This window comes from Crinia signifera, chromosome 5 (assembly GCF_055691185.1).
Source record: "Crinia signifera chromosome 5, ASM5569118v1, whole genome shotgun sequence".
Classification (NCBI taxonomy): Eukaryota; Metazoa; Chordata; class Amphibia; order Anura; family Myobatrachidae; genus Crinia; species Crinia signifera.
The window spans coordinates 55,074,567-55,089,712 of NC_139221.1; the positions used below are offsets into that span (position 1 = coordinate 55,074,567).

The 15,146-nt window shown below is 44.2% G+C and overlaps 1 protein-coding gene across 3 annotated transcripts in view; it reads right to left on the minus strand.

The window, feature by feature from the left end:
• TRPA1 (transient receptor potential cation channel subfamily A member 1) overlaps nt 1-15,146 on the minus strand; it is a 121,996-nt gene that overhangs the window by 15,744 nt on the left and 91,106 nt on the right. For all 3 annotated transcript variants that reach the window (XM_083187247.1, XM_083187248.1, XM_083187246.1), the window contains exons 16-20: nt 8,999-9,089; nt 6,866-6,925; nt 3,844-3,942; nt 2,627-2,697; nt 1,751-1,892 (exon numbers count right to left, since the gene is read on the minus strand). In XM_083187247.1, the coding sequence (XP_083043373.1) occupies nt 1,751-1,892; nt 2,627-2,697; nt 3,844-3,942; nt 6,866-6,925; nt 8,999-9,089 (463 nt within the window). The remainder of the gene's footprint in view (nt 1-1,750; nt 1,893-2,626; nt 2,698-3,843; nt 3,943-6,865; nt 6,926-8,998; nt 9,090-15,146) is intronic.

A 15,146-nucleotide genomic window follows, 5' to 3' on the forward strand; every position in this document is an offset into this window, starting at 1 on the left:
TTTTTCCCCCGCACTTCTTACCTCATCCCTTGGTGTCCACGGCGGCCATCAGAATCCTCTTCAGTGGCATCCCCGGTCCCAAGGATGCATTGAGCGGGTGTGCCGATGACGTCACCGAGGCACCCACGCAATGCATTCTTGGGACCAGAGATGCCGCTGAAGAGGATTCCGATGGCCGCCGTGGAAGACAGGGGACACTGTGAATGTCAAGGGCCATTGGGACGCCGCCAGGGGACCAGGTAAGTATGAAAAGAAATTCCAAATTCCGTAAAAATCCCTTATCCAAAATGATCATGGTCCCCAGCATTTCAGATAAGGGATACTCAACCTGTACTTACAAACATGCTAATACTCCTTTTTGAAATACTAATTTCTGCTATAAGCTACTCTGTACACATATCCATGTCTACAACAGCTTGTAGCTGAAATCCGTTCACTGAAAAACTTGGTTTTAACCACTTGGTGGTTAAATGGTCTCCAGAATAAACCCTTATCCTAATTGGGCCTACACATTGTGTCTAACTAGAACACTCAGAAAATGCCTCTACATCACTCCTTATGTAGGGGCCATAGCGATGCAGCATGCCGGTTATTAATCGGTCAGGACCAGTGTTCTCACTGGAGAACACTGGCCGTGAGAAATCGCTCAGCACACATTGCTGACACACCGCTGTGTGCTGACAGATCTTGCTGAATGTTCTGAGAGATCTAGCATTGCTCACAACGCTTAGCACATCTCACCATGTGTAGGACCCTTAACATTAGTGTTCCTCAGTGGTAGACCTACATTTTTGGGGCCTTGTAGCGCTTGAACTGGAGGGGCCCTGAAGCTTAACCTTCATTAGTTTTATAGTAGATTCATCACTGGTGCTGCATTGCCCTATATTTTTGGGGCCTTGTAACGCTTGAACTGGAGGGGCCCTGAAGCTTAACCTTCATTAGTCTTATAGTAGATCCATCACTGGTGCTGCATTGCCCTACATTTTAGGGGCCTTGTAGCGTTTGAACTGGAGGGACCCTGAAGCTTAACCTTCATTAGTTTTATAGTAGATCCATCACTGGTGCTGCATTGTCCTACATTTTTTGGGCCTTGTAGCGTTTGAACTGTAGGGGCCCTGAATCTTAACCTTCATTAGTTTTATAGTAGATCTATCACTGGTGCTGCATTGCCCTACATTTTTTGGGCCTTGTAGCGTTTGAACTGGAGGGGCCCTGAAGCTTAACCTTCATTAGTTTTATAGTAGATCTATCACTGGTGCTGCATTGCCCTACATTTTAGGGGCCTTGTAGCGTTTGAACTGGAGGGGCCCTGTAGCTTAACCTTCATTAGTTTTATAGTAGATCCATTACTGGTGCTGCATTGTCCTACATTTTTGGGGCCTTGTAGCGCTTGAACTGGAGAGGCCCTAAAGCTTAACTTTTATTAGTTTTATAGTAGATCCATCACTGGTGCTGCATTGTAGGGGTCAGAATTGAGGCTCACAGTAAGTGCATCAACATGTTTGTAAGTACAATGCTCAATATGTCTCATAGATTTTAAAGACACTTTGATCTATTGGTATTTTATCTCTATCTGGCACCTTTTATCTTACTGTAATTACATAAAATACATCTTTGCAAGACATAGCTAAATAAACAGAAAATTGGAATCCATTTATTGGGTAAATCATAATTAATAGTCCTTTAAATAACAACATGTAATATAAATGTAGTTCAAAAATAGCAAAGTGGGGCTAGCACCACAGAATACCTTAAGCTGTAATGGCTCAGGTCTTGCAGTTGAATTGTTGAATTCGGGTACCACAGCGGTCATTATCAAGAGAGTTAGAGGAATAAGCCCGAATGAGTAAATTGCAAGGTTAATGAGGTGCGCTTTAAATCCGTAAGCCATCCTAAAATACAAGGAAACAATTAAAACTGAAGGAATTGATACATTTTTGCAGCTTTGTTCCCCCAAAGGACATCAAGTCCCTCAATGTCCTTGAAAGTCAGGGTTGCCTACCCTCCTGAAATGGCCGTGAGGCAACCCTCCCGGATACCGCCGGGACCCACCGAATCTCCCTGGCTGTAGCGGTAAATTATCATGATTCGCGGCTTTTTGGGGGGAGGGCAGGGCTAAAGATACACATTGCATAATTTAGCCGAGCCCCCTCCTCGAAAACCCACAAATTGATGATGTCTACATAAGGCCCCGCCCCCGAAGTGCTGCTGTCATTCTCCTCTCCGGGCTTCTCCCGGAGAGGAGACATTAAAAGTAGGCAACCCTGTTGAAAGTACTGCACAGAATGTTGGAATGGAAATACAGTATATAGATAAATGCCAATATAACTGCTAATAATCCTTATCCCAACCCCCAAATCTTGCACATAGGATCTTCATCCCAACCCCCAAATCTTGCACATAGGAGGCATTGCTCAATACTTAAATGCCAATTTAGCTATTTAATTTTGAGTCTCTTTTACACCAATGCAGAATTTCCATCACTTCTAAAAGTGTCGACATTGTGGTTTAACTGTAATAGGGAGGATGAGGTGACTGCTGGGGGTGGAGGTCTACTTTGCATATTGAAATGACCTATTCTTTAATAAACATTCATGTATGCCTACTATATACATCCCATACATACCATTTCATTAGCAAGTATTCTTTACAAACTGGATGAGAGAGGAGCTCCACACGCTTGTGTTGAACCATGGCCTATATCAGTAAATGGAGAAAAACAATTGATGTAAAATACAAGTACTGTTGTGAAAGGAAAATAATGTAACTCTTTCAAATAATCTGTTTTCTGCCTTTAATATATTCTGAAACATACACCAATGATCCACCCAGAGGCAGAACTCTGGGAGGCAATGCAGTCATTTGCCACCGGGCTCCTGCTCCCAAGGGGGCACCTCTCCTTCCTTGTAATGTAAAAAAAATTAATTGAAAGCCATTGATATCACTTCTGAGTTCTGAAATATATCTGTTCTCTATCTCTCTCTCTCTCTCTCTCATATATACAGTATATATTTTATATAAGGTTGTGTGTGTGTGTGTGTGTGTGTGTGTGTGTGTGTGTGAGGAGGGGGGGCGGTGGGGGATCCAATACACATCATGCCTCCGGGCAACTGGGATGAACTTTCGCCACTGGATCCACCCAACCCTACCCTTCAACTGGTACAAATGCTGCCATTTTTACATGCAAATTAGCAATCAGGCAGCTACTACGGGCAGTACGGTTGGTGTAATGGTTAGCATTACTGCCTCACAGCACTAAGGTCATGGGTTAGATTCCCACCATGGGCCTAACTGTGCAGAGTTTGTACATTCTACCTGTACTTGCGTGGGTTTCCTCCAGTTTCCTCCAAAAATATACAGGTAGGCTAATTGGCTCCCAACAAATTAACCCTAAAATGTCTATGTGTGCATGTACATGTGGTAGGGAATATAGATTGTAAGATCCACTGGGGCAGGGACTGATGTGAATGTTGAACTGTATTCTGTAAAGCGCTGCAGAATATGTATGCGCTATATAAGAAACCGTTAATAAATAATAAAAATAAACAAATGCTATGCAGACTCAAACAGCAGATCCTAGTTCCTTGTGGGTGTGACTAACTTCTAAGCTCAAGGCATGATGGAGATGATGGAAGTCTGTTTCCGGATAAATCATTTGCACTCAGAATGGGGTGCAGGAAAGTGACAATACTACTGTTGTTTACTGTGGACAGAGAACGGACAGGCGACTGTGTATTTGTAGATGGACGGCTACCGGCATTAGCATCAATTAGTAAATGTGGCTGCTGCTGAGCTTGGAAGTGCTCTGCGTCTATCTCAGATTTAGGTGTGACATTATCTTACATTTAATGTGGTCAGGGGTTCATAGTAGATGTTGGTTGGTTCTTTCTTCTTCTTCTTAAAGCTTAGAGGACATTGTAGATACCGGAAGTTGTATTCAATCTAATGGAGAAAAGAATTCACAGAATTAAAATGATTCAGGGCCGGCGCCACCACTAGGCAAATCTAGGCATTTGCCTAGGGCGCCGGCCACTGGAGGGCGGCATTTCGCCCCCCCGTGCCGCGGGTGTACCTGTCCTGCGGCTGTGTATATAAAGCTTGCGGCGGTGGCAGCGGGGGGTCCCTGCAGTCAAGAAATAACGAGCGCTATCCGCCTGGCTTCGCGGAAGCGCTTCTGTTGTGGAAACACTGGCCGCACGCTGATTGGCTGAGATTCAGCCAATCAGCGTGCGCCGTGCGGCCAGTGTTTTCACAAAAGAAGCGCTTCCGCGTAGCCAGGCGGATAGCGCTCGTTATTTCTTGACTGCAGGGACCCCCCCGCCACCGCCGCAAGCTTTATATACACAGCGCCGCAGGCCAGGTACACCCCCCCCCCCCCCCCGGCACCGGGGCGCCCCCACCCCGACTTGCCTGGGGCGCTCCGGTGCCTTGCACCGGCCCTGAAATGATTATGGAACAGAGTTGATGTGAATTTATTTAGCATCAGTTAATAACAACAACATTCCCCTCTTGTATCCTGCTACTAAGTGCCATCGCTGCCTGAGTGATCGCTGCCTGAGTGATCGCTGCCTGAGTGATCGCTGCCACTATCAGAGGCAGAAGGTATGTATGGTAATAGCCCCAGCACAGATAGCCTACGTCTAAGGGCTGGAATAAGTGAAAAACCCCATGTTGACCTTTTGACTGTCAACCTTCTCCATGTTGACCTAATGCTTGTGTCGACCTAATGACCCTGTCAACCTAACCCACGTCGACCTTCTTGCATGTCAACCTTAATGCATGTCGGCCTAATGACGTCAACCTACTTGCTGTTGACCCAAAGTCCCGATACCTCTCCTGGCGATAGATGGGATGCATCGTATCCACATTCAGGATATGATTATACAGATATAGCCACGCTCATCGTTGCCGCGCAAATCGCCACATGCAACATCCGTGGTGCAGTGTCAATCCCCCACTGCAGGTGCAATTATGAGGTGATAAACAAGAAGGAGCGGCTAGATCACAGCAATGAGGCTTCATCTGTGTATATATATATATATATATGCGTAGATTTATATTTTATTCCTTAGGGCCCCCTTATTTTAAAAACCCTGGGCTCCTTAGAGCCTTAATCCAGCTCTGCTAAGATTTAAGACTGTAATATAGTAACTCATCTTATAAATTAAAAATATTTTATAAAGGAAAGTGCAAGTATACAGGCCACAGAAATCCAAGGTGACCTCAAATGTCCATGTTGATTTACTGTATGGGGTACTTTATTCTTTATAACACCTATAAATGTAGTCAGATGTGTGCTGTGATGTATGCTGATGCAGGGGCATATTAAGGAAGAAGCAGGGGCGTAGCTAAGGGTTCATGGGCCCTGGTGCGAAAGGTCAGCTTGGGGCCCCCCTACATACAACAAAATTAAAATCTCGGTCTGTTTATATTTTAATACATCAAGTATATTATGTTAATAATAGAACTAACATTTAAACATAGGATAGTAGTTTATTTAAATAAAATATTAAAAGAACAAATATGATAAAACTGGAGAGGCCCAGGTTACTGGAAGCTATGGTGTGCTAGGTATTAATCTACAAGGCCCAAAGGATTATATTATGATACTAGTGGCCATGATATCTAGATGTGGCACTACAAATCCCAGCACATCCTCTATCGGCAGAGCATGCCGATGCCCACATCGGCACAGCAAGCTGGCAGGGAAGGGATATCCCCAGCACGGCTGTCTGTAATCCCCATGGCATCTCCTTCCTATGAGTCACCCAGGATGAGCCCCCCACCTTCCCTCCTCAGCATCATGGCGTCCCAGCAACGGAGGAGCTCGCTCATCCATAGCCGCAATCCTCCCGGCACAGCCACTCAATGCCCTTTCCCTACCAGCACGCCCAGCACCGCCGCCCACCTAATGTTACCGGCCTCCCCGCGGCATCACTGGCGCACCGGCCCCACTCACCATCCTCTACGCGGCGACTCTCTCCAGGTTACCAGGGGCAACTACGTCACCCAAGCCGCTGCGTATGGAGCGTGCTCCGCTGACGCCCGATGCTATCCGTCCATACTTGAAGCTGGAACGGCTCTGCGCATGTGCGAAATTATGCCATTAAACCTCGGCTGCCCTATTATAGTGGCGGGGGTTGGGCCCCCCTGGCTCAGGGGCCCGGTCGCAGGTGCGACCGCTGCGACCCCTGTAGCTACGCCACTGGGAAGAAGGAAACGCGTGTGCAGCCTCCTTAGCCAGGTCCTAACCTCTCTGCCTGGCGCAGTGCCGGTAGCAGCAGGGTCTGACCGCTCTAGTACATGCGCAATCCTCCCCAGTGATATGGAGTCTTAACACTGGACTGCTCAGACTCCACTGCACATGCGCAGATCGTCAGAAAATTGGTCACCGCGCCATTTTTCCAGCAATTTCTGCAGTTCTCCTACCGCTGCCGCGGGACTCCCGAGAGTAAGTATTAGAAAATGGGTGCAGTATGCCCGGTGTTGGCCCCCCTGGGACTCTGAGGCCGGTGTTCACCTCACACACTGCACCCATTGTATATACGCCACTTTGCTGATGCCTTATTTAATAAACAGCTGGTGTCATATGGAGACATCATGCAGAGCAATGCCTGATACATCACTACAGGATCCATAAACTGTCAAATGTGACTATGGGGCAGATGCCTTAACAAGAGATAAATGCAAAACGTCCAGCCAATTAGCACTTTACTGACTTTTTTCAAACACAGCCTCTATCATGGCAGTTGGGATGTGATTGGCTGGACATTTATTTATCTTTATCACCCTTGCATTTTATCTCTTGTTATGGCTTAATACATCTTCCCCTATATACAGTGTATGCTGTATATTTTCAACTCACAAAGAAATCTGCACTCTTCTTGTCTCCAGGTGATTCAGTCATACATCGATCCAAAAGATTCTAAAAGGAAAAGAAAAAACAAATATTATAGTACATTGACATACATGTAATCCATTGTCATCCTAGCCACCAACAATCTACTAAGAGCCACAAAATCATAATGTTATCAGGACCATTGGGATATTCGGTATTTAGTCGATAGCTCAACAGTCAATAGGTTGAGATCTTCTGGGTTTTCTCCTCCAGCTACCCATGCAAGGCACCTGGTGCATTAATACCTTAGTCAAAATCTTATAATCTTGTTAGGATTGGGAAAAGGTTACTATTACATTGTAATGTAACCTTCAACAAAATATTTGGAATTGTTGCAAAGTTGAATGTGCACCTACTAACAAAAGCACCCAGTAGCGCACGCAGGGGGGGTTTCTGAGTACCCAGAAACCCCCCCTAGGAGTCTAAGGCCCTAGGCTGGAAGCTGAGGGTCCCCTCTTTCCATGGATACAAGAATTGTAAAAATCGGCCCTTGGGAACCGGAGATATCTGACTTCAAAGCAGTGGTCCCCATCCAAGCCTGTTAATTGCTCTTCCCAGTCCAATATTTCAGGTTCTGTCTGACTTAGAGTTTTTCTGAGGATATATTTCAAAAGCGGGGACTCTCCCCCTTTGAGGGACACTAGTAGCTTGTCTCTAAGCTTCCCAGAACCAGAGATATCAGCCTTCAAGCAGCTGGTTACGGCTCCAGCTCCACACACCTGGAATGTAGTTTTATATACTCGTTGGCAGATTGCTCTGCCTCCTGATCCCCTAGTCCCCAATAGCATTTGGTAGGTGGGATTCTCTAGTTTTTAATTCCATTAAAATCTAAAAAATCTATTTCCGGGAACTGGAGATATCTGCAGTCAAGCAAGCTGTCCCCCCACCAGAAAATTATGAATAATAAGCCCACTCCACTATACACCCCTCCTCTGCATATTAAACATCCTCTACCACCTGGAAGTTATGTATCAGGCCCTACATGCTGAGTGGTTGATATAATACCCCTTACCACCCGCGGGACATCAAAGCTTCCCCCACCCCTACCGCTGGAGGATCTGTAGGGGCCCCAATATATTACTATGCCCAGGGGTCTACACTGATGTTGATGACCCTGTATGTATATATATATATGTATGTATGTATGTATGTATATATATATATATATATTTTTTTTTTTTTTTATTATTATTATATTATGTTGTATTATTATTATTATATTCTTATATACATTTGGTCTATCTATAATACTTTAACTAACCCGGCATATACTGGATCACCTAAGTGTCCATCTCCGTGCTTTGCTCCGCCCCTCTGGAAACCCCCTTCTGAAAATCCTGCGTTTGCCCCTGAAAGCACCTGCTCTAGAACAGGTGTGCACACAGGTGTAAATGAGACAGAGTTGTACTGACTGCAATCACATATTTACATATGGTAGCGATGGGGCCTTCTCTTGTACGTCGAGTTCGGAGGGCACACTGCAATATGACTGTGGGCTAACAAGAGTCGAATGCGAGTGAAGATTTTACTTGTTGTGTAGTGTACCTGTTATAGAGCAGTGCAAATACACTGGCAAGTTGGTGATAACTAGCAGTAAACCTGGAGTATACAGAGGAATAGGCGAATCTGATGAGTGGTCCGGGGGTGCACCAGACCACCATTAAGAACGCCGGCCGCACACAATTAAAAGAAAAAGCAGCCGGGCAGAGAGAGCTGTGCGCTGTATAGTCTAAGCAGGTCTGTCGATATTTTAAATACTCCTGCTGAACCGTGAGCCAGTAGGAGCTTGCAGTCTGGCAGCCAATCAGGAGCGACCACCAATACGACCAATGGCGCTCCTGATTGGCTGCTGGACCGCAAACTCCTATTGGCTCGTGGTCCAGTGGGAGGATTGAAAATATTGATGGACCTGCTTAGACTATACAGCCGGGCAGCGCACAGCTCTCTTTGCACGGCTGTCATTTCTTTCAATTGTGTGCATCCAGTGGCAGTCGTTCTCACTCCCCCTTGGCAACGAGCAATTCCCTCCCCCTTGGCAACGAGCAGTTTCCACCCATCCCCTTGACAACAAGCTATTTCACTACTATTTAGTACATTTACCTTTAGGCTCTCTGGCAGATGATATACCATTTCCAGAATAGGACACTTGTATCCAGAAGTATGTGAAAACGTTACTAACACTTCTTCCCAACTGTAATGGTATAAATATAGTATAACAATACATATCAATGCAGTATTATATGTAATTATGGGGTTAAGTCCACCCACAAATCAGCCGCATACGTACGGGCAGAAACAGCGTCGAAGGGGAGTGGCGTACAATTGAGCGTACGCCAACGTACACGGACGGACCAGCCCTTACACTCCGACAACTGGCGTACAATTGAGCGTACGCCACCGTTTACGGACGTCTCTCGTCCGTCTTCCCACCGACTTCTTGCGGCTATCTGAGCGTACGCCAGCTTGCACGGACGGGTCGCTATTGTTTTCAATGGAAAACTCAGCTTATGTCACCGCTCGTGAGAGTGAGCGTACGTCCGTGTACGCTGGCATACCCTTCACATGTATGGACCTGCAAATCTTGCCTTTCATCTATAATTCTGACAATTAATTAATTATTGTAATTGTTATTCAATTATTGTTTTCTATTAACTCAATTGAAGATTGTGTGCAAAATAGTGGGCATGGGCTTAAAACATTGCTGAAACATACTTTGTAGGTGTTAGATGTGGTTTATGTTATTGTATCATAAATACAAAACCTATGTTTGTATTAGAGTGAACACGTTGACACATGTCGACTTGTGTAGATTGAGTGTGCTACTGTGTAAAGTCTATGAAAGCACGTAGTGAATGTGTCTAACTGTTTAACAAATACCTACCTTAGCATATATAAGCAGGTCTTAAAAAGATTCTTACCTTAAATTAAACAAACCTTTAAATGTAGAGAAGTATAGAAAGATAAGCTTCCAATGTGTTTGAGTGCTGTGTGTGGCTTGCAGGTAGTGAAATCATGGTTTTGACTTAATAGACTGCAGCATTGCTTATTACATTCAGGTGTATGTGTTTGAGTAGTAATCAGCGTAAATTAGCAAACCCAGGCGCACGCAGGCATGCGGTATCTGTAGGGGTGGTCTGAGCTGGCGGTTGGCGGCCGCCTGTTTTGTGTCCGAAATGAACGGTGCTTTAGTCGATCGTGCGGTAGTAGCACCGTTCATTTTTGGTGCACACCCCCGTGTACGCCCATGTTTACGCCCATTTTCCCTCATTATTTCGGCCGCTCCCCTCAACACGCCCCTATGCCGCCCCCAATGCCCGTACTCTCGCGTACAGGTTTTTTCGCACGGAGAGACCCGTCCGTAAGCGTTGTGGAGTGTTTGCGCCTGCGCATTAGCGAATGTACGCATGCGCAGATCATGAAAAACCCCGGAACGTACGCGTACGGCCCGGCCGCACCAACCAGAATAAGGCCCTATGTAAGAAGCAAAGAAAAGCACATTTATCTTTGCAGGGAAGTTGAATGCCCCTCCCCTGACACTTGCTCCACCCCCTTTCCTAGACCAACAGGCACTGCGGCAGCTATAGTATGTAGTGAACTGCCTGTCTGACACAGTGGTGCCTGCAGTGCATACCACTCATTGCATAGGGGGGATGGGGGATGGGAATGTTAGCACATAGAAACTTATATGCAATGTAGTATGTCATGTATGTGCTGGCTGTCTCAACTCCGGTTCACTGAGTCTGTGTTTGGTGCGCTAGCTGCCACTGTTATTGTATTGCATATATTTATTAAAAAAATAGATATATTATATACAGTAGCAGTCTATCTATCTACAGTCCCTGACGACGGGAGGCTGACTCCCGAAACATGTTGGGCAATAAACAGATTTCATGTGAAGACTGACGAGTGCCGCTTCTTGCTTGTTGAATATCTACAGTACCTATATATATATATATATATATATATCTCTATATATATGAGAAAAATGAGAAAAATATAGTTGTACTGGGCACCACACCTAGAGCAGAGGCGTATCTAGATATTTGTGAGCCCCCATAGCAAAAGTTTGGGTACTTGTGTATTATAGCGGCGCCCATCACATCGTATAAAATAAGGCATACGATGGTATGCGATGCGATGCGATATTGCGCGGTGTTGTACAATGGCATACAATTTTAAAATTGTATGACATTGTATATGGCATACAATGCCATAGAATGCGATGGGATGCGATTATAAATTGTATAAGCACCCTAATGGGTGCTTATAATGTTAAATGGACCCTAATGGGTTCTTACAATGTTAAATGCACCCCCACGCCACCCCCCACTATAAACGTGAACCCGAAGCGTGGCGAGCGCAGCGAGCCAACGAGGGGCGGTGGTACGCGTCCTACGACCTTTTCATACCCCCACTATCCACGTCGGCGTGGAGTTGATTTTACATAGTCTGGCGAGCGCAGCGAGCCACCGAGCCCGAAGCATGGCAAAAGCGGACGCGCATAACTTCACAGGTATACTCTACGCTCGCCACACTTCGGGCTCGGTGGCTCGCTGCGCTCGCCACACTATATAAAATCAACTCCACGCCGATGTGGATAGTGGGGGTATGAAAAGGTCGTAGGACGCGTACCGCCGCCCCTCGCGGGCTCGCTGCGCTTGCCACGCTTCGGGTTCACGTTTATAGTGGGGGGTGGCGTGGGGGTGCATTTTACATTGTAAGCACCCATTAGGTTGCTTGTACAATTTTTAATCGAATAGTCGTGTAAAATCGCATCGCATCGTATGCCATACAACCGATGGTCGTGCGATGTTTTTATCGGGGCGCCGCTATAATACACAAGTACCAAAGTTTGTAAGGGCCCCCTATTTAGCAACTGATGGTGATGAATGTATGTAAAACATATTACTTAGACAGCAACGATGGGCCCCCTTCAGGTCTGGGCCCCATAGCAACTGCACCTATGGTAGTTACGCCCTTGACCAAGAGCATAAGAGGCATAACAAGCTATAATAGTCACTATACTGTACATAAGCCCTTATTCTAGTTGACTGTATGTTTCATGTGAACACCTCCCCCATCTGTGGGAACCTCCCCCATTCTCCGATGGTCGCCAACCATCTAATGATGGACAGAGCGGTCAGGCAGCACCGAGTGCTCCAGACCACTCGGACATTTCTCCGTGTGAAAGCAGGGATATGGGCGGGCAACTGGCATCCGGTTATGTCAGCTGTCCACCCCCCACACATGCGTCATGGCCGGATTACCATATGTATGCCCATTGTTTTCATCGGAACGCCCATGAAACATGGGGTGTACGCATAAGATAATGAGCCCAAACAGCCCTTCACGCCCCTCTCCACCCCCTGCTCAGATTGTTCCGACCGATTCTTTTCTGTACAGAATTCACACAGTATGCGCACATGCACAGAAATGCCTCTGCACATGCGCAAACAAAAAACATCGGCCGTCTGACCAACCAGCCATCCAACTCAAACAGAATAAGGACCAAAGTGTGAAACATTTACAACATAGTCGAAATTGTAAAATATATTTCACTGGAAAAGTGACTTAATAAATTATCTGTTAAGAAAATGAGAATACCGCCTCCTAGTGTAATATAATCGTAAAGCAAGCGTCCGCATGATAGAATCCTAAAGTAAGCTTAACTTACTTTAGGATTCTATCACACGTTCCCATAAAGGTATCTTTTCCCATATATCGGCAACCAGGTAGTAGAATGAAAAGACAAGATTCATTCCAACATACTGTAGACGGATTCAACACAGATTAAAAGGTAAAAGTTTTAAAATTCATACAGCATGAATTGTGAGGGATAGGGGTGCAGATGGTGCCGCTAAAGATTTTTATCCGAATTTTAAGATACCATTACGTGCACACCTGAATAGAACACATATGTAAGTTAACTTCCATCTGACATTCAAAACACTGCACAGCAGAAATATACGTGTGTTCAGTGTGGAGTTCCGTGAGAAGTTAAAGGGGACTGGCATCCTTTCAAAGATACCGTGATTTGTTATCTTCATCAAAGCGCTGGTCACCTATAAATCTTTGTTTGTCTATGTTATTTTAGGTTGGGCGTTTACCTACTATAGGAGACCTGCTGCTATAATTGAATCAGCTATGGTTTAATTAAATCTTGTATAATTGGGCATCTGTAGGTCTTAAAACTCATCTCTTATTACTGCAAGTGCTGAAGAAAGCATGTAATGCTCTTAGGTAATTAAGGGGGTTATTCTAGTCCATTCTTTCTGACAAAATCCTTCTTGGACAAAACCATGTGCACTGCGGGTGGGGCAGATGTAACTTGTGCAGAGAGAATTAGATTTGGGTGGGGTTTTTCTTCAAAGTGAGATCTATATTGAAGTGTATAGTCATGCAGTCAGTATTTTCCCTGCACAGAAACAAAATAACTCACCCAAATCTAATTCTCTCTGCACATGTTACATCTGCCCCCCTGCAGTGCACATGGTTTTGTCCATCTAAGAAGGATTTTGTCAGAAAGAATGAACTAAAATAAACTAAGTGAAGTTAAATAAACAAAGAAATGTTACATTTTATTTAGTAAAGTTTATTAAAGTAATATTTTATTAAACAAATGTGTCTATAGCAGGGGTTCCCAATCTTTTCTAATCACGGCAGCCTAGAGTATCAGAATTTTTCCACGGCATCCCTAGGCCCCAAAAAATATATATCAAATTAAGTAGATTATGTTTATATGTGCTTCTAATGGCCCCCATACATCATCAATCACAATTAATTGCTTCTCAGATCCAGTGATTTTTTTTTGCCCAGATAAATGGTTTCTTCAATCTATTTGACTTGCCCACACATTACAGATTTATTGTGGCAATCATCTCCAGAACGGAGGATTGTCACAATTAATTGCTGATGTATGGGGCCCATTAGGCTCAGTTATGTGGTAAAGGGCAGGATTTGGTTCTGATTGTACACATTTTATGATTGGCAGCCACCAGCACTGGTTTTGTCCAGAAATATCTGATCATAAATAATTTGAGTTGGTCCTGGACGACCAACCGAGGCACCCCTGCAAGTGTCCCGAGGCACCCCAGGGAGCCTAGGCGCACAGTTTGGGAACCACTGGTCTATAGAATGAGAAGCATACTAGCTATTTGCCACAATTGCAATTATTCTAGGGCATTAGGGCATTCCCCATACCTGTAAACAAGGACAGGAAATAAAGGAAAAGGACAGCATTTTTATGTGCCCTCGGGGATAACTGAATTCTCCCCATAGTGTGGCGCCTGACAGAGATGACTTTTGAAGTCCTTATCATTTCTCTCTCTCTCTCTCTCTCTCTCTCTATATATATATATATATATCTATATATAAAAGACAAAGAGGTGCCCGATACCGCGCACTACGGTTTTGTTGCAGCAACTCTGAGGATCCCCTGTTAGGCGGGACCCAGGTAGGTTTAGAGATGAAAAAGGAAATAAGAGTTCAGAGTGCGCTACCAGAAATTACACAGTTTTTTTAAAACACAATATGATTTAATATAAAAGCCTTATAGGCAATACATAAAAGTGCAGAAATACAACAGCTTTTTTATTTCAGCAAGTTTCTGTTATTCACTTGGTGAAGCAGGCCCTTTTTAACGCGTTTCGTCATGGAAATGACTTCATCAGGGGCTTATATGTAACATTTTTGATAACCAAATGGCACTGTAAATTCAATACAGATAAAAAATTGTAAATAAAAAATTTCATTTGTACATTTAGAATAAAGAGACATTTTTTGGTGATGAAGGATATAGAACGGACCTGCTTCACCAAGTGACCTGCTTCACCAAGTGAATAACAGAAACTTGCTGAAATAAAAAAGCTGTTGTATTTCTGCACTTTTATGTATTGCCTATAAGGCTTTTATATTAAATCATATTGTGTTTTAAAAAAACTGTGTAATTTCTGGTAGCGCACTCTGAACTCTTATTTCCTTTTTCATATCTATATATATATATATATATATATATATATATATATATATATATATATATATATATATCAAATGGTGGAACCCCTTCCTGCGCTATTAGAATAGAAGCAGCACCTCTGAAGGGTCCTCTGTTAGACAAGACCCAAACAATAGAAATGGAAAATGGGGGGAGTATCAGAGTGTGCTAGAATGCAATCAATACAGATTTGAAAATTTGATATTTAATATAAATTATAAAATGTACAAATATATATATATATATATATATAAT